The sequence below is a fragment of the Ostrea edulis genome, chromosome 7 (assembly GCF_947568905.1).
Source record: "Ostrea edulis chromosome 7, xbOstEdul1.1, whole genome shotgun sequence".
NCBI classification, from domain to species: Eukaryota; Metazoa; Mollusca; class Bivalvia; order Ostreida; family Ostreidae; genus Ostrea; species Ostrea edulis.
The window spans coordinates 31,476,022-31,500,763 of record NC_079170.1 but is presented as its reverse complement, the minus strand read 5'-3'; the positions used below and the strand labels follow the sequence as shown (position 1 = coordinate 31,500,763).

At 35.4% G+C, this 24,742-nt stretch overlaps 1 protein-coding gene across 1 annotated transcript in view; it reads right to left on the bottom strand.

Annotated features, from left to right (window-relative positions):
- Positions 1–3,181: 3,181 nt before the first annotated feature.
- Positions 3,182–24,742, bottom strand: part of LOC125653454 (protein polybromo-1-like) — a 78,892-nt gene continuing 57,331 nt past the window's right edge. Inside the window, 11 exon segments of the mRNA XM_048882919.2 lie at positions 3,182–3,712; positions 4,816–5,042; positions 5,885–5,999; positions 7,452–7,841; positions 8,247–8,282; positions 9,522–9,711; positions 11,979–12,101; positions 12,906–13,031; positions 15,545–15,571; positions 20,129–20,173; positions 21,404–21,568. Of these exon segments, the coding sequence (XP_048738876.1) occupies positions 3,711–3,712; positions 4,816–5,042; positions 5,885–5,999; positions 7,452–7,841; positions 8,247–8,282; positions 9,522–9,711; positions 11,979–12,101; positions 12,906–13,031; positions 15,545–15,571; positions 20,129–20,173; positions 21,404–21,568 (1,446 nt within the window). The 3' untranslated portion in view covers positions 3,182–3,710.

Genomic DNA, 24,742 nt, shown 5'->3' with positions numbered 1-24,742 from the left:
ACAATGACCATTACATGCTTCGCTCGGTCCAACGGTCACACCGTATGCATATTAACTTTAAAGTTCATTTTTTTTTAACTGAAATTAGCTTGTACACTACCCGACAATGTTCAAGAAATCAGACAACTGTATACAATAAAGCAGTTTTTCTCTTTGTCATTCATTTAGTGCATTCTGTTTTCGATTATTGCGTTTGAAGGAAGAAACGACGTGTCTTCACAATTTGCCCGTACATTGTCGTACTGGACAAAAACTACCATTATAAACACAGTCGCAATACTGAGTTTCAAATTTTGAAATTATGAACGACCGTTCATTTTGTCTTTGATCAACTAATCGGCATGACGGATTACAATTGCATATTCGTAAAATTGTTATCTAATTTTCAATACGGAGATTTTTTTTTGATTTTTTTTTTTTTTTTTATACATAACTAAAGGAACATTAGCCTGGTACCCGAGGCCTTCATCGGAAGGCCTCGGGTACCAGGCTAAAAGAACATTTATTTTGAAGCTCCAAGTCACTTCCTAATAGTCAAGATTTATTTACTGTATACGATATAAATAAAGTTAACATAACTAATGCAAGCAATTATTCAATTTTTTAAAAAAAATATCGTTCATTTAATTCATGTGAGCAAGAATTCAAACACTATGCAATATGATTTCCCGCGTTTGCGCGGGGTTTCATCTAATTGCATCAGGACTAAAATTTATAGTTTTACCGGATTTGAACTACTCAGTGGGTGTCACAGTTACGCGCCGGTCTTTCCAATTAAGTTGCAGACCACAGTATTATTAAGTATGTCGCGAATTTCAGCTGTCGTGCGTTTCCAAATCCCACGACTAATATAAAGCTCAACAATTTAAATATCCAATGTGTTAATATAGGATTAAACATTCTTTCTGAAGAATTTATCGATGTGTAAACTCCGGACATTTTACTCACAAACTGAATAAAAGTGCGAAGCACTTTTATGTTAAGTTTGTGAGTAAAATGTCCAGAGTTTACACATCGATAAATTCTTCAAAAAGAATGTTTGATTCTTATAATTCCAATTCATTCACTTTATTAACAATTGCAAAAATTTAAATAGTTTCCCCGCACTATGTTATTTGTTTTCAGGCGTGAATGAATACATCGCGTTTTCGGATTTATTGATGTATAAACTCTTGTTCAGTTTTATTTTTGTCCAATCAAAACAATTGTAATAGATAACATTGGAATTATACCCCCATATACTAGTATGATTAACATATCCCAACCAAAAAACACTGAAAATATTGACGATATCCATGAAAATTGGCCGTCACGAATACAAATGATGATCATAGTATAGTGCCACGCATGCTTCTAGGACTAGCAGCCTTCACCTCTGAATCCGCCAAATCAAATAATCTTTATCTAAAGTCGGACATGGTAAAAACCGATTTCGTTTTTTGATGTCGGTCCAGACAATGGTACTAAGACTGAGAAGAGGGATGTAATCGAGATCATTACTGCTGTATATCGTAACAGACCCTCACCGGACAATGTTTGATGGTACTAGACCTAAACTTGCCCAGTTAACAGCCGGCACAGAGAAGCCAACAGACAAACACCACCGCCATATTGTTATAAAACCAGTCTTAGTTAAATTAAAAAATAATGTTTTCCGTGTTTGTTGCAAGATCTACGCGGTCCATTGTATATTGTTTAACGTCCAACTCGAGAATAGAGTCGTCACCACTACCAGTAAATGGCTGCAAAATTTAGGCCTATGCTCGGCACTTACGGCCTTCGAGCAGGGCGGGATCTTTATCGTGCCACACCTGCTGTGACACGGGTCTCGGTTTTTTGCGGTTTCATCTGAAGGACCACCTCATTTAGTCGCCTCTCATGGTACTGAGGACCTATTCTAACCCGGATCCCCACGCCTCCTTGGTCGAGAAATGTTGCTTTGAAATGCAAATGCCGATGCTTTTATATTTCAGTTTGAGACCAAGGAGGTTATCCTGCAACATACACGAAAACAAGAGCTTTATTTCTATTCTACTGCGACTCAGAAATATATCGTCGACTGCCCTATTTCGGTGACTGACCAGAATCGGTGACCTTTTGTTTACGTGTGCGCGTTGTCGTTTCCGGGTGTTGATTTCGTCATCAATTTCGCCGTACTGTTTGCAAACATACACAGAACACGTCTTCAATTTTTACCTCAAAATGAACCACTAGGAGAGTATGCAAAAAATTAACATGAGCACCCCCAAAATAAGCCCATTTACTTACTACCTTTTCAAGCAAACCCTCAAATTGATATAAAGTATACCAAAAGTCTAGAATTCTACACTGTTATTTTATTCATTGACCTTTAGTTGCACATTCCTCCTGTATATACGTTTTTACAGTAACAAACTCTTGGCAACCCTATATTAACAATGGTCACCGAAATAAGTGACGTCACCGTTTTAGGACCACAAAGTGACATGTTTTTAGTTACGAAAATATATTCAATTGACGTACCAATGAATTTGGAATTTTTGGATGAAAGTGAAGGAATTTGATTACGTTAAAGGTAGGTGTGTAATTTATTTATTTAATCCAAGTGATTAATGAGAAAATCGCGGTTTATCTCCAAGGTCACCGAAACTGGTCAGTCGACAATACAGCCGGTCGTTTTCCTATATAGCAACGAATTAGATCACTGTGACGTCATACCAAGTTCTGAAACGACCTACATTGTTTTCTGCTGACGAAAAAGGTAAGATGGTAGGGGTATTCTAAATCTATTTTGAAAAAAAAATTAAAGTATTTGGTTTGATGTTAACGGATTATATCAAAAACTGCTTTGAATACAGATCAAGAAAAACTTGTCTGCACACCGCCATGTTTACATGTGTATCCCTCTTGGAATGCAAACGATAGGTTTATACTGAATGGCAAATATTTCAAGCATATATTGATTGTCTCTTATGAATATATAAAATTGAATTATCAGTCATCGACTTTATTGTTGCATTAGCAAAGTACAAAGTGCAAGCAAAATGAGTATAATTTTTTCTCATAATCAGTTATTTAATACTACGTATGAAGGTATATCACGGAATAATGACCGCGGCATTCCTTTGATCATTGCAATAACCGTGGTAGAATAATTCTTTTACACCACTACAGTAGAATCAAAAGATAACAAAGACTTCTCTGCAATATTAATTACTTTAATACTAGTAGATTTAAAAAATTCTGACAATCAACAGATATGCACCGCTGTTGCTATGTCATATTTCTAGAAGAATGACTTTAATAAAATCAGAACAAAGGCAAATACAGTAATGTCTAAATGTACAATAGAATCTGAAAGAATTCAACGTCTCAGTATCATTTCTCTTCATGGCTGATAATGAAAGGTATATGAAAATGAGAAATGAGTTTTATAAGATTCATACTAAAAACTTAAAATGCACAAAACACCACAACATCAGAACAAATACACAGAACTGACATTCAGCGTATCTTTACAATGTTCCACACCTTCACGACACACACCACCACGGATATCCGAGCCGCCGACCTCTGACCTCACAATGCTAACGAGTCCTCCTTCCCTGCTATGAGTATTTTGTGGACGTTTTACTCTATACAATGTGAACACAGTCTTTGAACACATATTAGGATGATGAGAAGGATGGACGACTAGTTTGATGGACCAGGCGAATCTGACCACAGCGAAGCTCTGAAACAGAGAATCAGGACATGTATTATTACACACACATGGTAAAGTTTGATGGAACAGGCGAATCTGACCACAGCGAAGCTTTGAAACAGAGAATCAGGACATGTACTATTACAGACAGTCACACACACAGAGAAATCGGGCAAATCAATCTATCAAAAATAAGGCAGTGATTTCACACAAATAGCAAAAGAAAATAGCGATTGTGTAATTCAAAATACACTATTAATTAGAATAATTTGGAGCAAGTGTCAAATATATCAGGCTATAGAGGACGACAGAAATCATTCTAGTTTTCTTTTTATTCTAGATCGGACCACACTGACAATATGCATTTTGTACATCTCTTCAGGATGAAGATTTAATTGTGATTAAGATATCTTAAATGCTTTGGTTACAAAATTAGTTAGTAGAAACAATTTTACATTGAAAACGATTTTAAAAGGTATACTTTATTTTGTATATAAATATTTAAAGTTTTCTCTTGTCTGGAATCCACAAAACTTTTCGTATTTCATGAATGAATAATTAGATAAAAAGTACTACATGACATAAATGGAACCTGAACAAACAGAGTACAAATTGACAATTCTACTGTTTATTACCTTTTCTATGTTAATATGCTTGATTTGTTTCTAGAGATTATACAACTCAAAAACTAATATCAACAATAACTTCAATCCACAATTAAGTACGTATTATATTAATCTAAAAATACGTTCACATCAACCCCGCAGAAATGAAAACATTAATTCCACAGGAACTTGTGTACATTTTGAAAACCTATATCTGAACAGACCGCTCTTTTGCATGGTCAGCAATTAAAATATACATTGCAATAACTAAAAAATTTCAAGTTTTAGACAGAGAGACATACAGAAAAACCTATAACATTACTCCTAGATCTTAGAAGTACAAGACTGAAACCTAGGAATGGTTTAGTGGGCATAAAATATTTACTGTCATACATAGTTCTATAGGACTTGTTTCTGTGTTGGATATTGTTTGGGGAACACATTTTGAAATGGACACACAAGAAGACACAAGCTAGTTACAGGTACACAGCAGCCTTTACAGCTAAGTTACGAGAACGAGAAACTTACAAAGAGCATCAAATGGTAGAGTCCTCGAGATGTTTAGTGTGTCCTTCAACATCAGATCACGCAATGCCCAAAGAGCATTTGAGACGTTTCCATGGTAACCTGGTCCTTCAGCCAGCCATTGAGAAGGCAGTCTGTTTGGGTCAGTGTTTGTGTTTTCAGCATTGGCAGTGAGATTCTTGTCCCATTCACTAACAAACAGCTTGTCCGATCGCAATCCTTCTATATACCTGTTGATAAAGAACACATTCATTAACATTTTATACACCGGAACAGGAAGAGTTAAATCCTACTCAATTGAACCAACTTTATTTCAAGATTTCATTATACGTTTCAGGGGTCATATTGCATAATCATACCTATGAAATACATATGTTCTTGTACCAACTGGGGCCCAGCACTTAAAATATTTCATCTAAGTTAAGAGGAATGTTCACTAGAGATATGTAAGTAGATCTGCATTGAAGGTTTGGTAAACTAACATCTGACATACACTCAGCTACAATCAGTAGTCTAAATACACATAACCCAGGAAATGACAATTTGAAATTGATTTACTGCAGAAGAAATAAAATTCAAATAAACCATGTACATGAACTGCATAGTCTCTAATTGTCTGACACATGTACATGAAGTGCATAGTCTCTAATTGTCTGACACATGTACCAGTACATGAAGTGCATAGTCTCTAATTGTCCGACACATGTACATGAAGAGTACATGTATCTAATTGTCTGACAATTGTAAAATGAAGTGTATAGTATCTAACTGTCTGACATACATGAAGTGCATAGTATCTAATTGTCTGACACATGTAACATGAAGTGTATAGAATCTAATTGTCTGACACATGTGCAAGAAGTGTATCTAATTGTCTGACACACATAACATGAAGTGTATAGTCTCTAATTACCTGACACATGAAGTGTATAGTATCTAATTGTCTGATATATCTCTAAGTTAGCTAAATAATTTTTTGGTGCCAAGTTGCACATAAGGCCTAACATAAGCCTCTGAGATAATAAATATTTATATTACCCAAGATTATATATACCCTAGATATTTTTCTTACCTGAGATAAGCCTCTGAGTGAAGCAGCCTGTGGGTCCGGGGAGGAACACTGACAAACATTGGAGACGGGGGTCGGGGTGGGGGAGGGGGCGGAGGTGGTGGCGCCATCTGTTGTCCTGTAACAGAAACAGACCTAGGTCAGAAAACTCAAATACAAACAATAAATCTTAGTCACAGGTCTCAGCATAAACTTCATAAAATACAAATGGAACTGATATGAACTCCTCTTTGTTTCTGCTATATAAAACACAGAGAAATATGAGATAAATTCGCTTCAGTCTTAAGGTCTCGAAGTTTGAGGCTATGACTGTTAATATTCCTCCACAGTACGTCTGATTCTTATCAATATTGAATTGTTTTACTTATGGTCTTGCATCCAGATGCTTTAAACATAGTTATACCATAATATACATTCTGTTTACGTTAGAGGTCTTCAGTTAAGGAAGAAAAAAAAAACTCCCTGAAATCTCAGGGTTTCATCCTCTTCATATATAATGAAAATAAATGTGTATTTCAAATCATCATTAATAATGTGCATATCAAACCAGACTGGTGTAAATAAAAAAATGATTGAAGAAAACAAGGTGATTTCAAAAAAAGGATAAGCAAGTTACAGGTGCAGTTGGAGTGGTAGAAATTGAATAAAAAGTACAGATTGAGTGGTAGAAATCAAGTAAGAAGTACTGATTGTGTAAAAAATACTGATTAAGCATAAAGTACTGATGGAGTATAAAGTACTGATGGAGTGGTAGAAGTCCAGTATAAAGTACTAACAAACTGAGGAGTATTGATCAAACTCATTAGTAATATGATAAGTACACACACTCATAACAAGTCATGCCATTACAACACGTTAATCAAGAGTAGAAGCACTGGTCTACAAAGCTGCCACACGGCACATCTAAGTCAAATGCTCCAGGAACAGAGTTTTAATTCCCATTTTACTTCTTCTGGACATAAACACTCTGAAAAAGATTCAGTACCTCCCACACTGGTTGATTGACAGCTTTGTTTAATCAGTGATTCTACATAAAGAGAGAGATAAGCAGGGGCTGAGAACTAGCTTACACTGTAGAGGATTTCTAGCAGAAGTCAAGATTGATTACATTAAAAACTGGTTAAATAATGGCTCACCACTGTATAATCTAGTACTCTTAACAAATCGGACATTGATTCTAAACCAGATCATCAGAATATACACAGCACATAAAAAGATTTTTAATTGTAAATTAATATACAAATATTATGAGATCAAAATCAAAAGTTTTGTTCCAATCAAATTTTGGAAAAAATTCTGTTTTGGAAATATCATTTGTTTCACAACACTTTCATTATTGACACATCTGTAAATAGCAGGAAATAACATTCTAATTTCTATGTATTTCAAAAATATCTAATGAAATCAATTAAATGAAACTTTAAAATATCTCTTAATACACATATTCTTTCTTTGACATATCTTTTCTAAATTTCTCATCATTTTCATAATAATATGCAACTGGCTATAAATCTTCTGGATATTGAATTTGGACAAATAAATGGCTGAGCCGGAAGAAGAAGAGCTCTACCTGTCTCTACAGGGGGGTAAAACTCAAGTGAAGTTGGCGCTGTTACAGGAACCCCCGGCGACGCAGAGTTAAATGGTCGGCGAAGCATTTCCTGCAGCGCTGACAGTCCAGAAGCAGATAGAGAGGAGGGTGAGTTGCTATAGCACATGTTAGGGTGGACCACCCCGCCCCCCTGGGTAGGGGGCCGGGGGGTCACGCTGTAGGGAGGAATACTACCCTGTGGGGTGCCCATGTGTTGACCTGGCATGCTGGATTGTGGGGTGCTGGGATATCCTCCGGTCATCGCTCTCATCCCTGTGGGGGTCCCACCCCCATGATAGGGGGGCATGTATTGTCGCCCCGGTGACATGCCACTGTGCGTAGACAGTCTGGGTGTTCCATTGTGCAGTCCTTTTGTTATCAAAGCCACAAAATAAAATAAAACCAAAAATAACAGAACATGCAGAGGAAATCCCAACTCAAAATAAAAGAGAAAATGTCCCCAAAGATTAAGCTGGTACAGTAAAACTGGTTTATAAGGACCTATGTTATAACAGAAATTTCACTTATAAGGAATTTATGTTACAGGTCCCCATAAGCTAGTCTTTATTGCACAAGTCATGAGATATACTTGATTTAGTATTATTTTGCAAAGTAAAATTTTTTGATCAACCGTTTCCTCATTTCAACAAATAATTTCACACATTTTGAAAATAAAATATATATCGCTGGGTTAAATACTACATCTTCACAAGACTCTTCATGCAGACATTCAATATATATAAAGGAAGCAGTGCATCATAGGAAATACTTTACCTTGGATGGCATGACCTTGGTGCTGTCCTTGAATACCTACCAAAGAAAAAAAAAGTTTTAACTCTGTGTTGTGTCATTACTTTTTAAATACCAGTACTTCCTCTAGATGGTCCGGTGGTTGGGGAACCTCTGTATCAAAATTTTATCGTGAACATAGACCCTGAAGCGTACTACCACACTATTTGAACTGTTCTATTCTCGATAAGAACCGTTTTGTTCCCACATCAAACCGTTCAGCGGTTCAAATTTCGAAGGGTCTAACGCGATATACACTGTAATGTACATTTGTATAGTTATGTATCATTGATTTAAAGTTTAAAAGAAATACATGTAATAAATGTACAAACTGTATTCTCTTCAACATCTGCATTACGTAATCGAAAAATTTCATAACAGTGACAATGTTATTTGAAAAAATCAGACCTGAAGCGACCTAATGCGATTTTTATTCTTAATTAAAATAGTTGTTTTCTATAGATTACATAAAATACATGTAAATATTTCCCTATGGAATTTAAGGCATGTATTAATTTACTTTCATCCCCCCCCCCCTTTCTTCCATTTTAAAATATTCATAATTTTAATTAAATTAAACTTTTATTTAGGCAAGGAAGTTCTCTTTCCCCAAATGTTTATGTATGAATAAAAAGTAACAAGAGTGTTCGAAATGCAGAGTTTGAATAGGGGGCCAAACCATTCATTCCCAAAGCATTCCATTCTCGATAAGAACCGTTCCAATAAAATCTTTCAGCCTTCATTCCCCAAACAATATCATTAGTTCCCAAACTGTTCAGTGTTTGTTCACTGTTCCATTGGTGTAGGAGTATGCTTCAGGGTCTGTACTTAGACAGTACCAAGCTTCTCCAATTGGTTGGGTGGGTTTAATTGTATATTGTTCAACGTCCTGCTTGAGAAATTTTAACTCATATGGAGATATCACCATTCCCGGTGAAGATTTGCCAAAATTTAGGCCTACGCTTGGCGCTTATGGCTTTTGAGCAGGGATGAATCTTTATCATGCCACACCTACTGTGGTATGAGGCTTCAGTTTTTGTGGTCTCATTCGAAGGACCGCCCCATTTAGTCGCAAGCAAGAGGTACTGAAGACCAATTCTAACCTGGATTCCTACGGGAATGGTTAAGTGGGGTGCAGACCCCTTTATTTCAATTTTGTAGGAAGGTCCCTGTTGAGGTACTCCCAAAGCTTAGTTTGGGGGGGGGGGGGGGGGGGGGGGGGACCTTTGATCTGAATTTAGTTACACGGTCAATACTTACTTCCAGGTGTCCCTGGTCGGTTGGGTTGGGCGGGGGAACCTTTACCCCCTGTGTTGTCCCATGCTCCCTGCCCCTGCAGCGAGTCATTGAGAGCTTTCGTTGCCTCCTGCTGTTTGGCTAACTGTTCCTCTGCGACTCTCTTGGCCCGCTCCTCATACTTTTCCTTTTCCTCCTTGCTTAAATTTCGCCACTATCAAAACAGTTACACATGTGTTAGAAATAAATCTCAAAAAATTGGTGTCTTCTACTTAATTTAATTTAAAAGAAAATTCGGTAAGAAATTTAATTTAAATGTCAATAATTATAACATAGAAAATAAATATTTCTGAGGTATTCAATCACATGAAATTTCTTTATAGAAACAAATTTAGTGTTAGAATTCTTTTTCTTTTCCTGGTTACATCACTCTCCTAACATTCTTTGATAATTATACGTGTACAATGCGATGTCTCGGTCACCTATCTTATTGCAATCCAACGAAACCATTAAAAGTACCACAGCACATGCAAAATGTTCAAACCATGCATTGGGAGAAAATAAAAAATAAAAATCAGTAAGCACAAAATAAAAATGGAACACTCAGCTACAACATTTAGAAACAAAATACTAAAATCCAAAGATCAAATGTTGAAAAGCCATTTTTAATATGGATTTTAAAAAAGGGGGAGGGCATCACACATGCTTACAGTAATCGTCCATATAAAACAGTTCATTTGAAAGTGACGTTTAAATGTTGGGCGTTGTTTCGAGAAATCTTAATAAAACTGACAACATCCATGCTATTTCCTTACATGTGCTAAACAGCCGATATCCTGGAATCCTCGTCGCCTATTCCGACACATTACAATAAGTATTTCATACTGATCCACATTCTAAACATTTAATTTACCCATGATCTGTCAGTACAAAAGCCATGTTAGCTCAGTACTTCTCCCCAATATAAGAAGTCATGCTGATCTCACAATGAGGTCAGCTTGGTATGGAAAGTTATTTGGAGCATGAAAATTTCATTCCTTTTTATCAAACAAAACATAAGAAATAAATGTCTGGGTATCTGTAGTTTCTGGGTATGTATAGACATCGGATGTCCTCGGTAATTTCTGTGTAATCGAGTTGTCTGTAGTATGGGGTATTTAGACATCGGATGCCCTCGGTAATTTCTGTATAATCGAGTTGTCTGTAGTATGAGGTATGTAGACATCGGATGCCCTCGGTAATTTCTGTATAATCGAGTTGTCTGTAGTATGGGGTATGTAGACATCGGATGTCCTCGTTAATTTCTGTGTAATCGAGTTGTCTGTAGTATGGGGTATGTAGACATCGGATGCCCTAGCTCGGTAATTTCTGTATAATCGAGTTGTCTGTAGTATGGGGTATGTAGACATCGGATGCCCTAGCTCGGTAATTTCTGTATAATCGAGTTGTCTGTAGTATGGGGTATGTAGACATGGGATGCCCTCGGTAATTTCTGTGTAATCGAGTTGTCTGTAGTATGGGGTATGTAGACATCGGATGCGCTCGGAATTTCTGTTTAATCGAGTTGTCTGTAGTATGGGGTATATAGACATCGGATGCCCTCGGTAATTTCTGTCTAATCGAGTTGTCTGTAGTATGGGGTATTTAGACATCGGATGACCTTGGTAATTTTTGTATAATCGAGTTGTCTGTAGTATGGGGTATGTAGATATTGGATGCCCTCGGTAATTTCTGTATAATCGAGTTGTCTGTAGTATGGGGTATTTAGATATCGGATGACCTCGGTAATTTCTGTATAATGAGGTTGTTAACAAATTACCCTATGCCTCCATATAACAAACAACCAAGATATTTATTCTTTAAGCACAAAAGCTTGTTACAATAGACCGTATTTCACAAATTTATTCATGGAGTCAAATAAGCACTTCATCCTACTTTTTTTTCCCATTCATAAACCTATATTACAACAAAAGTAATCAATTTCCTATAAATTTTGCGTTCTCAGTATCACTAAAGGAACGATATCTGTACAACTTAAGCCATCTAGCATAATAGTGTTCAAGGTTTCATTTTTACTCTTCATATTGCATATTTACTTCTTTCTAAAAGATGAATAAAAAGTTCATAAACATAATAACCTGCAGCTCTACAGTGACTGAAATATTGACATCCGATTTGAATTATTTTCGGTGACCCCGGAATAATTAATTTGGAGACCCCTGGAGTATAACTAATTTGGAGACCCCTGGAGTATAACTAATTTGGAGACCCCTGTATAACTAATTTGGAGACACCGGTATAATTGATTTGGAGACCCCGGTATAACTGATTTGGAGACCCCGGTATAACTAATTTGGAGACCCCGGTATAACTGATTTGGAGACCCCGGTATAACTGATTTGTAGACCCCGGTATATCTGATTTGGAGACCCCGGTATAACTGATTTGTAGACCCTGGTATAAATGACCTTGCATAATTACCTGCACACCCACTAAGCGACTAATTTCTCCGAACGAGATGTCTGGCGACTCGGCGTTGATGATTCTGCGACTTTCTTTAGAGAAAAGAATATAACCGCTGGGTGGCCGCCATTTTCTGTTTTTCTACAAATCAACAAAATAAAAAAAAAATGGCATGCAACAATATCATGACCATGCAGTGCATATTACCATCCAGGGGTGTCTGGGACATGTAGGGTCCGGAACTAACAGATCGGGGGAGATCTGCTGAACCCTCGTGGGGACACCGTAATTACAGCCACTGACACAATGTCACAACCATCCCACCATTAAGAAAAACCTTTGTGATGTCATATGATCAACTGTTACATTTTTAATTGTTCAATTTGGATTTATTAACAAGTTATCTATGAACAAACTTCTGGATAGAAAATCTTTAACAGGATACAAAAATCAGATGTGAATACGAGTTCTGTATGTGAAATGGAGATAATGCTTAGTGCCTCGTTAACATAAAGCAATGATCTATCGGGTACTCCCCAGTGTTCTAAATACGCAGCATGTTGTCCCGACAATTTCTTCTTACACCAAGAAATTTTCTATCAATGTTTCCTCCACAGAATGTTTCCTACACTAAATCCAGAAATTTTCTACCACACCTATCGACTGGGTAAATCCTAGAGACTATCTATTCTATTAATCCCAGAGATTATCTATTGTGTTAATCCCAGAGATTATCTTATTAAAATTTGGATATTGTCTATCCTGTACGTCTACGGTGAATTTGAAGTTACAGTGAAGAGTTGTGGTGGTGGTATGATTGTGTAAAACATAACACCAGTGGCTGAATCAGAGCCAGAGACCCCTGGTGTGTCTATCGCAGTGTACATGCTACAGTGACCAGTCTACACAGTGACCGCCTCTACACACTGACCACATCGAGTCTACCTTGCCCCCGACTATCCTGCTGATTTCACCAAAAGTACACTCGGGGTTTTCATGTTGGATAATTTTCCGTATTTCTCCTGAATACACAATGTATCCACTGATTTGCCGCTTCATCGAGTTCTTTCCCTGGAAATGATGGTCACTGAGAATGTTATGCATGGTTAATCACATGACTTTTCAGGTCGATCCAGCTTTTGGAAAAAACAAAACAATGAACAGGAAACAAAACAATAAATCAAATTAACAAATAAATTTTTAACTCTCGACATTGTTTACCATTTTCTTGGTCATCTGAAAACAACATTACAACCTGTAAATTACACATATTATTCCAAATATGCTACATTTAGACGAAGTTGCACATTTACAAGTATAATTTATAATCATAATTTACTAAACAATTCAGGACAACCTGCAAAGAAATCATTGTAATAGGAGAAATATAATTATTTGACGATTCTGAATTGCATGTAGGTGTCCTGAATTCAATTATGAATTTAAAAAAAATTCAATTCATACACTAAAAATTTTGCATTCTTTTTTGAAAAACAATTACATAGGCATTTCTATTTCATTCCGAATTAACTCTAATTAATATAAGGACATCAAATTCGACCAGCCACACTGCAACAATCAGCTTATATGATGGAGTCTGAAAATCAAAGTTATTTCTGGGGGTTTTCCCTCGAGCCTAGTTTATTCTCTGAAGAGAAAACAGCAAATTTGATAACAAACAAAGAAAACACTATTCATAGGTACACTGTATATATAATAAAATATGTTTAAATTAAACGTATAGATTTTAATCATTGCAAGTGATTCAGTTTTCATAACATTTGATATTACACAGTATTCATCCAACATGGATTCATTCAGGTTAATGCTTAACTCATGCTCAATCAAAAGTAACATATATGTGACAGAGTAAAAGACAAATCATATCTGGATAAATAATCAAGAATGCAAAGAAATTCACAGTATTAATGAGTGTTAATGTCTTAATCAGTCACTGATGTTATATTGTCCTCAGAATTCAATAATGAATGTTACAGCCCTATAAATTCAATGATGGATTTCATTGTCCTATGAATTCAATAATTGCCGTATAAATTCAATGATGGATTTTATTGTCCTATAAATTCAATGATGGATTTCATTGTCCTATGAATTCAATAATTGCCATATAAATCCAATGATGGATTTTATTGCCCTATAAATTCAATGATGGATTTTATTGTCCTATGAATTCAATAATATACAGTTATTGACTGGGTCCGAGGACAACAGGTGTTTTGTTTGACCTGAGAATGGTTCAGTTGCTCAAAGCCATTCTCGGGTTAAACAAAACAGCTGTTTGTTCAATACCATTGTCCTATAAAATTTTATAGTCCTATAATATAGTTGAACTTCAATATCTTTAACACTGATATTTCTTATACCATGGATATGCTGAAGTGATTCAGAAGTCCCAACCACTTATTTTGTAAATATTTTACCCTCGATATCTCGAATACTTGGATATCTCGAAGTTTTTTCTTGGTCCCTTCGAGTTCGAGATAAGGTTTGACTGTAATTGATATTTCCCTATAAATGCAATAATGAGTGTTATTGTTCTACGAATTTAGTAATGGATGTTATATTGTGCTATGAATTCAATAGTGAATGTTATTGCCCTATAAATTCAACAATGGTATTATTGTCCTATGGTTTCTAGGAATGACTGTTAACACTAAAAATCAATCAATGCAGATATTAGATTGCAGCATCTCAACTTCATGAGCCTGATAATTGTAATAAATGTTGAAGACAGTTGAAACTCAGGGAAAAAGGAGGTACACAGCAGTTATAAAGCTATGATGGAAAATTAATTGCATGAATTAACTTTCATCTAAATCAAAGTTCCATAGAAAAGTGGCAATGTTTGATGTGTCAATTTTACCATAGGGTAGATTGATGAACAACATGCAAATCAAACACCATAAAGATCGACTGGGCATATTCATAAATGTCACATACAACTCCATTGATGCAATTAATATTGACAATATGCATGCACTCATTCCATCCCCCCTCCCTCTCAGACCACCATGTTCCCACATTCCCTCCGACTCCAAGTGGAAAGTTAATGTATTGATGGGATAGTTTAGAGAATGTTATGTAGGGATGACATAGAGATATCTAGTGTTATGTAGGAATGATATAGAGATAATCAGTTTTTACATAGAGATTCTCAGAGCATTACGTAGGCAAGACAGAAACGTAATCATTAGGAAGAGACAACTGTCCACCAGTTCATTCACAAAGATGCTGGATGTCATAAATTGCTATATTTTTCAAAATATTGCATTGTCAAATATTTTTTTGATTTGGAAAATTCCAAAGATGAAATTCAGTCCTTTATCAATTAATTCATAAGACCCCTTCTTCATTTGAAACTTGAATAATAATAAATGGAAATGAATAGATATTAATTTTTTTTTTTAACCAAAATAGTTGAAAATCACTTGCATTTCAGTACTTAATACAGATTGTCTATGAATTTCTCAAAATAACTTACACACACAAGGCATGACAAAGCAGATCTATATATAGTAACTAAAAACGAGTCATCTAACACAAGCTGAAAAAGAGGCTTCTACCTTTTTCTTTTTTTCTGGTTGTTCTTCCTAAAATAGGTCACCATGACACCATTATTTACCATGAGGTAACAAAATTTTATGAGAATATCCATATAATACCTATTACAGTTCATTCACAATTAAATTAGGTCACCATGACACAATTTTTTTTCCAGATTTAACAGATAACTCTTTTACCTGAAAAAGTGGAGATAACAAAGTTTACAGAGATCAATTTTACAAATCCTATAATTTATTATTGATAAAACGGACCATAACACCATCATTTACTAATGACAATAATAGTAAGAAATACCCAGCTATCAAAGTCAGTGGGAAATATAAACCTGTCAATGGTGAAGTAGCTTTTATTAAATATTACTTGACTGGCTTCATTCAATTTCATAGCGGCTATGTAGGGTAGATCTAGCTTACCATGCCCCATGTAGCATTACGATAGCCTGTGTAGAACATTCTACACATTTTTCTACACCAGTCATTAACATATCGAAATCTGTTATCATGACTGTGATTGGTCAATAAATGATTGTGTCATTTCATAAATATTCATGAAAATCGATGGCTTCACTGATCATACAGCCATAGTTTGAGGTTGGGTAGGTACTCTCAGACTTAGTAAGCGTGGCTAGCGACAATGACTCCAAAAAGGATTGACAATACTACAAACTCAGATATGAACCTCTTTAAGTAAAGTTACTCTCAACTGAACCTCAGAGTCATAAATTTGAGTTTCTTTTTCCATCACCTATATATTCACACTAGGGAAGAGTCCGTTAAAAAAGCCATCTTTATGAAAAAATTAAGCACACCAACAACCATTTACGGTGGTGCATTTATACAAATTTCCTTACAGTAGTTTATACGAAGATTTCAAGGGCTACTGCTAACAAATGGAATTAGCTTCGTGAGACCAAAAAGATGTCTAGTGGTTATGCACTGCACCCCATGAGAAGGTTTATTTCCAGTGGTTATGCACTGCACCTCATGAGAAGGTTTATTTCCAGTGGTTATGCACTGCACCTCGTGAGAAGGTTTATTTCCAGTGGTTATGCACTGCACCTCGTGAGAAGGTTTATTTCCAGTGGTTATGCACTGCACCTCGTGAGAAGGTTTATTTCCAGTGTATGCATTGCACCTCATGAGAAGGTTTATTTCCAGTGGTTATGCACTGCACCTCATGAGAAGGTTTATTTCCAGTGGTTATGTACTGCACCTCATGAGAAGGTTTATTTCCAGTGGTTATCCATTGTATCTTATAAGGGTTTCTAGTGGTCATGGGAGGGTACTCAGTGGTAACATGAGGCAAGATAGCTACATATTTAGGACCTAGCTGCTCACCTACATTTTTATGATCTTGAACAAAGCCATGTTGTGAAATCCTTCTATCATATTCAAATGAGTGAGCACAAAGAAGATGAAAACTGATTGATGACAACAACAAAAAAATGGGACCACCTCACAAAGCTTGCAGTTTTTTCTGAATTTTCTGTCAATTGTGTTCTTGGTGCCTAGTTCTCCTGTGACATAGATGTTGAATTAAAAACACCTTGATTTCTGAAACATGGTTTTGTATACTTAGATATTAAATTAAAATCTCCTTGATTTCTGAAACATGATTTAGTGTACTACATTAAAACATAGAAAGCAAATTATCTACAGCATATAGGTTCTAATACTTAACATGCATAAGCTTGTATCTAATTATGTACATCATCACTCCAAACTTCAGCTTCTATCTATGTAAATATATACATCATCACTCCAAACTGTTGCTAAATATATTAACCCTCCTGTAGGTGGACAATGATCTGTAGAAGACTTGCATTGAATTTTACTTCTCTTTTACATTTTTTGATTTTGGTATGTGGATATATGAATTTTATCCTGACATAACCCGTGCAAGGCTGATTTCATTTAGAGCAAGACTGTAGCCATATATAAAACTTTACTTGTCTTACACTACTGTGATATCGTGTATTTTCTGCGATTAATGTTGTATGCAGTGATGTAAAATATTCTGCATCATTTTCTTAAAACTTCGATTTGATGTACGATAGCTTTGAGGAGGCAGTCTTGGGTTTTTAGGTTTACAGAAGTGAAAGCCATTTTCTGGTATGTTTTTTTTTCTCCTGACCATTTAATCGATGTTTGAATTAAAGTTCAAATGAGGATTTTTGATGATTTAGAATTTCCCCCCAGTTTCTGAATTAATGTACTAAATAGTGGATAACATGTAAGCAAAATTATCATTATTTACTAGCGTGGGAGAGGGGAATTTCACCTCAGAAACAAAATTTTCATTATTTACTAGCGTGGGAGAGGGGAATTTCACCTCAGAAACAAAATTATCATTATTTACTAGTGTGGGAGAGGGGAATTTCACCTCAGAAACAAAATTTGCTTTGTAGAACTCGGGCAAAGCTTTGATTGTCCAAGAATGCAAATCCTGTCCCCACAGTGGAATTTCTCAGTATCAAGCTCAGAATAATGAAAAAATATACAAGTTCATAATAATGAAGAAATCTATCAAACTGATAATGTTGTATGTATCACACATTTAAAATTGAAAGTGTCCGTCAAACAGAAATACTTGGGATAATAGGAAGGAATTTTCAAAACCATAAAATTTAATCTGCAATGTAAAATCAAATTTGTAGTCCTCTGTTGTCTCTCAAAAAATGTGTGAAAACTGAAACTGTATAACAAAACTGTCCGAAAAAAAAACCCCAACTAGATGACACCATGTGGATGGCACATAAAATCCCCACTGTTAGACAAGTAAAATGGGGGTACAGTGAATGAATTACTAAATCAAATGAAACGAAAGAGCGAGGTCTTCAACAGATACAAGACACCTACCAAAACTGTTATGGATGAAAAGTGAATGCACAGTAATATTTTGAAATTGGAAACTTTTAATTTTACTCCTTATATAGTAAAAAGATAGTTTTAGTAAAAGGTAACTGGGAAAAAAATTCTTAGTAATTTGAAATTCTGATCCACAGATCGGCAAATATTAATTCACCGAGTTAACCAGCCAGGAAATAAAAACTTGAAAGACGAAAAGTAAATTACCAATATTAATAAAATCTTAAAGGACGAGAAATAAGTTAATGATATTAATAAAAATCTTAAAGGACGAAAAATAAATTACCGATATTAATAAAATCTTAAAGGACGAAAAGTAAATTACTGATATAAATAAAAATCTTAAAGGACGAGAAATAAGTTAATGATATTAATAAAATCTTAAAGGATGAAAAGTAAATTACCGATATCAATAAAATCTTAAAGGATGAAAAGTAAATTATTGATATTAATAAAAATCTTAAAGGACAAGAAATAAGTAACGTAATGATATTAATAAAATCTTAAAGGATGAAAAGTAAATTACCGATATTAATAAAATCTTAAAGGACGAGAATTCCTAATACTTATAAAATCTCATGAGAAGTAAATTACTGATATCATTAGAATCTTAAAGGATGAGAAGTTTATTACTGATATTTTTCTCCAATATGTTTTGAAAGGAAGTCGACCAACATAAGAATACACTGTTTATCCTTAATATCTGTAAGTCTGAAATTCTCAAAGCCCAGCGGCCTGCTAACGGTACATTGTACGGTCAACTGCAAGAAACTCCTCACTATACAATTGCATACTCAGGTTCAACTTAACATCTGAAAGCATAGCTTAAATAAGTCTGGAATTTTTTCCCCATGTTTAAGGGCCATCACTCTGCTGACATTTAGCCTAACTGAACTTACTTTAATTAACTGGAATGAAATCAAACTAAATCTGAAGCTAATCAATAAAACAACCACACATAAATAAAAATTCTCTGTAAACATAAAGTCTATATGTTCAGTCTGTAAAAATTTAAAAGTTAGGTCAATTGCAATAAAATTTCAGCTTGATCATTCGAAAATCTTTCAATATACAATGACAGCAAAAGTCAGCTCAAAATCTGAAAGTTGAGCAGAAAAAAGTCAGAAAAACTGTGAAGCTTTTAAAACTATTAAAATCCTTGGGCCTTTATATGTAACTTTTGACAGTTGATGAAAACTATCACAATCTGTATTGGACTATGTATATAACCACACACCAAAAATCAGCTCAGTATCGGCAAGCATAGCAGAAATGCTTAAAAAGATTACAACTATGATGGAGTGACAGGTGGAAAGAGGGCAATACTATATGCCCCGGCCACTACATAGCATAGCAGGGAGGCATATGAACATCAGAGCCCATAGAAAATATAAGCTACTTAGCATAGTGGGGACATAAAAACATCAGAGCTCATAGCAAATATAAGCTTAACAGTTAGAGAACAAATGTTAACAATTAATGAGAAAAAGTTCACTGAACTGAAACAAACATCAAAGAGCTGAGACTCTGTCTTGCAGTCACAGAGTGTGCCCTACCGACAGCATGGACAGAGAGTTCACCCTGCTAACATAGAGCTTGCCCTATTGACATTGAGCTTGCCCTATTGCCAGAGAGCTTGCCCTGCTATCAGACAACTTGACCTGCTGTCAGAGACTCAGCCCTGCTAACACACAAAATCTGGTGCTACTAATATACCTTCTTGGATGATTTTTCTGGGACAGGGGTGAAATCCTCGAATGTCTAAAATGAAGCAGGATTTCAATAACAACTACATAAGCAATTAATGATAAATTACTGACTTCAAGATTCTGTAAAAATGAAACACAATTTCAAAACAACTACACAATCATGATCAACTGATTCTGAAAAGTTTTAACCTAAGTAATGAAAATCATTTCTATGTTGAAACATTTTTATGACAGTAGAATTTGCGATCTTTAAAATTAGATGGAGAACTTGGCAAGGATGGGTAGATAGATTTCATTTGGAATTTGATATTACTTCCGTGAAATTTACACATCAAACAATACATGACTGTAAACACCTGATGAGCAGCCCCTATTCTATATAACATGGCTGTTGGGAGACCCCTTCACAACAGATAACAACATGAGAGGCAACACCTTCAATTTTTGTACCATCAATTCAAAGTGTTTGGTTTGTGATAAAAAAATTCTCAAGAAAGATGTGTTTACAAATCTAGCAAGAGAGTAGAGTACAACATGATTTTAGTGAAGTGCTGGGGACGAAGAAATTTGATTCGCTAAAAACGTAATTTGTTATATCCCAAAAAGTGCATAATGTTTAAAACTACAGGGAATGAAAATCACTATGCTGTAAGCATGACTTCATTATAAATGTGTGTTCGCTGTAACCGTGTTCTACTGTGTAAGATGATCTGCTGTGACTGGGATAAAAAAAAAAGGGGCATTTGATAGCTGACTTATTACAATTTTTGAGGTGCATTATGAAGTCTTTGTTAGTTGGCTTAAATCACAGTTTTAATTTTGACATGCATTTTGAGGTCTTATTTTTAGGTACATTCGTTTTTGAGATAAATCGAACATTCTTTAATAGCTATTTATTACATTTTTAGGGATGCTTTTTTAAAAAGTTTTTAATAGAACAGGCATATTAGAATTTTAAAGATAAATTTCATCTAGTAATCTTTGATAGCTGGCATATTACAGTTTATGAAATAAATTTAATATTCCTTGCATTTTGAGCTCTTTAAAAGATGGTATATTACAAATTTTGAGATACATTTAATTATCTTTTAACATCCTGTATATTACAAATTTGGAGATACATTTAATTATCTTTTAACATCCTGTATATTAGAAATTTGGAGATACATTTAATTATCTTTTAACATCCTGTATATTACAAATTTTGAGATGCATACTGATCTTTGATAGCTGGTGCATTACACATTTTGAGATCGTTGACTAGGTGTAAGGATCAAGTTACCTTCTTGACAGCCTTGACGACTGGGATCTCGGGAAATCCCTGGTGACTGGCTTCAGTATCAAACGACATGTTTGTACTCTCGTCTAGTGTGTCCATCAGTGTGGAATCCTGGGAATCGTCCATAAATGCTTCATCCGCCGCCTTCAGAAGTAAGGGAGACGGCTCCTGAAACATGAAACACACATCTATGAACAACATAGAACACATTTATAAATATCAACATTATAGCGCTCTTTATACAAGCTCTCACACATTATTCACAAATACCTAATGGATTAAGGACTATTTGTTCATCAATATTTATTTATTCATGTGCAGTAACCCTAACTTTTCATCACAACAATTAAAATTCAGGGGAATTAACCCTGTGCTTCATATCACAACAAGGAATCCACAAAATGAGAGACCCTCTCAAACAGAATTTCTTAAGGGCCTCTTTTGAACTGGAATTGTTGAGAGGACACCCATTATTTTAATTTTTGGACTTGAAAATTGATATGTTGAGTAAATCTGTGTAATTTAACATCAGTGTTGTGAAAATTAGATACTAATTACTTTAATCTTGTGAAATTCTGGGATTTTTGGAATTTCCTCTACATGACCCTGACATTTTATCCCTTACTAATATTGATTTTTTTGCACTGAAGTCTGAATTAGGAATTTGCAGATTTTGAATTATCTGAGATTGAATCCATAAAACTTAGGGGGCAAATGTGATACAAAGAATCATTCATTACTCGTGTGGGAAAATTCCAACCGTGTGGGGAAATTCCAACTGAGGGGGGAAATTAAAACCGGGGAACTATAGCCTTCATTCAGCATTAGCCTTCGTTGTCCTCTACTGTAAGTTCACCTCAGTGAAATTTCCCACCATCAAATGATTGAGGGGTTTTTATAGTGTGATTAAATGGTGTGAAATATATCATATTTTGTTGTGATGTGTTGCATTCTTTGTTGTGAAGTGCAGTGGAGTTTGTTGTGGAATGTGTTTCTTTCATTATTTTTTGTAAAACACAAGTGACATATACTATGACACATTAAATTAATTCCCTTTTACTGAATACTAAGAAGAAAAATATTTGCAAAGGAGAACAAATTCTGCGTAATTGTTATGCACTGTGAAGTGATATGACTAAGTAAAGCTGAATTTACAAGAAATACTTGTAATTATCAAGCAATGTATCGATCAAACCTTCTAAAATCAATCAGATTTCTTTCATATCACAAGGAATTTTAAAGAATTTTAAAGAATGCCCAGCATTGAATATTTAGAATTATGATATCAGTATTACCATAATGTACCTCCACACACAGAATGTGATCACGTTCTGTAAACTTCCCTCCAAGGTCAAAGCTAAATCTTTGAAAATCATCAATGACTCAACGTTTTCCCTGCCCCCCTCCCCTCCCCCTTCCATCCCTCCTGACTCTTTTCATATAGCAGATCAAGAAATTCTGATGCGAGCAGAGAGAGAGAGAGAGAGCTGATGCACGCTCCATGGTGCCAGATGTGTGAGCTTCCTCTCTCACTATTGATTGAGGGTTAAACACCACAACACACTGTCTGAGTCAGCCACTGCTAGAGAAAGAAATATATTCCTCCCCCATCGCTAGAAGTGCCAGCCTCGGATATAAATAACAACAGAAAAATACCTCCACTATACAGAATCGGGTGTCCGGCAGCATGTCTCACAGAGTAGGTCTCCTAAATCTTAACCACAGCCACAGCTTCCTTCGGACACACCCTCACTGGGAATATTCAAATCAGGAGATAATTTATTCTGTCTGCATCAGTGTTTGAGAATTACATCACTGGCAGTTAAAAGGTATTCTCCGATTCCTATATTGATTTGGCACAGTTCAGAGGGCACAATATCCTGTAGAGATTTTCAGGATTTTGTCTTCAGCATTTTCTTACTCAATCTTTAAATACTGAGTAGTCTCTCTCACAGAGAAGATTAGATACCACCCTCAGTGATGACAGACTATTGATTCCAGCAGACTATCCTTTACACCAAGCTGATATTGATTATCTTTAAAAAATTAACAGCAATAATAATCCCAGCATTTTGATGACAAATCAGGCAGTCTGGATATTGGTATTTTTCCACTGTTTTCAAATATTGATTATTTGCTGAACATTAATGAGAGGAGAAGTCTTGTTAATGCAATGCAATATTCAGGAAACCTTAGTATAGTGAGATTAACACTGGCAGCAGGCAGTAAGGGTGATTAAGAGATATTACAATAGACAAGGCCCCCTAGATCAATATACTTCACACTATCACAGCAAACAACATGACTGTACTACTCACTGATGGGACAGGGTGGTCACTGACAGACAAAGCAGGGGGTCCAGTACAGATCAGAGAGGCACTGAAGGGGGTCAAATTAATGTGCAAGTCCTTTGTATCATGAGGGCTATATATAGGATGGAACTAGGGGATAATTTGATCCACTGTTTTGGTACAAACTCATGTCAGATACAAACAACCCTGATTAGAAAAATATATCCACCATAAAATATCCATTTATTTTCAGAAATTACTTAATTGGTTTGTGTATCAATTAAATTCAGGTGATGAAACTGTGCATAAGAAACTTAATGAGAGCATTCACTTACATGACGATAATCTCGCATGTGTACATTACTGTGTGTGAAAGTTCTCGAGGGAAATAACTCAGATGCATTTCGAAACTTGCATATTCTAAAAGGTTACAGATCAATTCTATGGTAACTATTTAAAAATTTAATGTTAAGAGATTCTGTGGCAACACTGTTTAAAAACCTATAGTAAATGTCACATTGTACAAAACAACGGAAACTGCAGGTCTACAGTTTTTCATTTCGTTGCTACGTTTAGACCAGTTTATTTTAATTTTCATAATAGGGGGAATTACTGCCTCCTAAAAGAACATTGACACACAGGAATCTGAGAGAGACATGTTAATAATTCAGGTTGCAATAGGAGACAAATCCTCAACACAAGGTTTAAGTTTATAACTTAACTCTCTAGTGTCTCACTAACATTGGTCTGTGTGGTTTTACTAAGACCTGGATCTGATCGTTTTAACCCCCCCCCCCCCCCCCCCCCCCCCCCCAAAATCACAAAAATCTGTTTGCAGTAGATTTTATCAAGTGAAAGATGTCCAATTAGACTGTTTTTAGTCATGTCCAATCTCTAAGATCTTCAAGGAATGGTAGTTATGCTTGGATTTGAATAATCTGTACACATCTCTCAGTGGATTTGCTTGTGCAATGTTAATTCAGTTGCAAGCTGCTAAGTCATCTATTATACCATAGTGATTTTTGGTCATAGGATAATGTCTTCTGTCTGG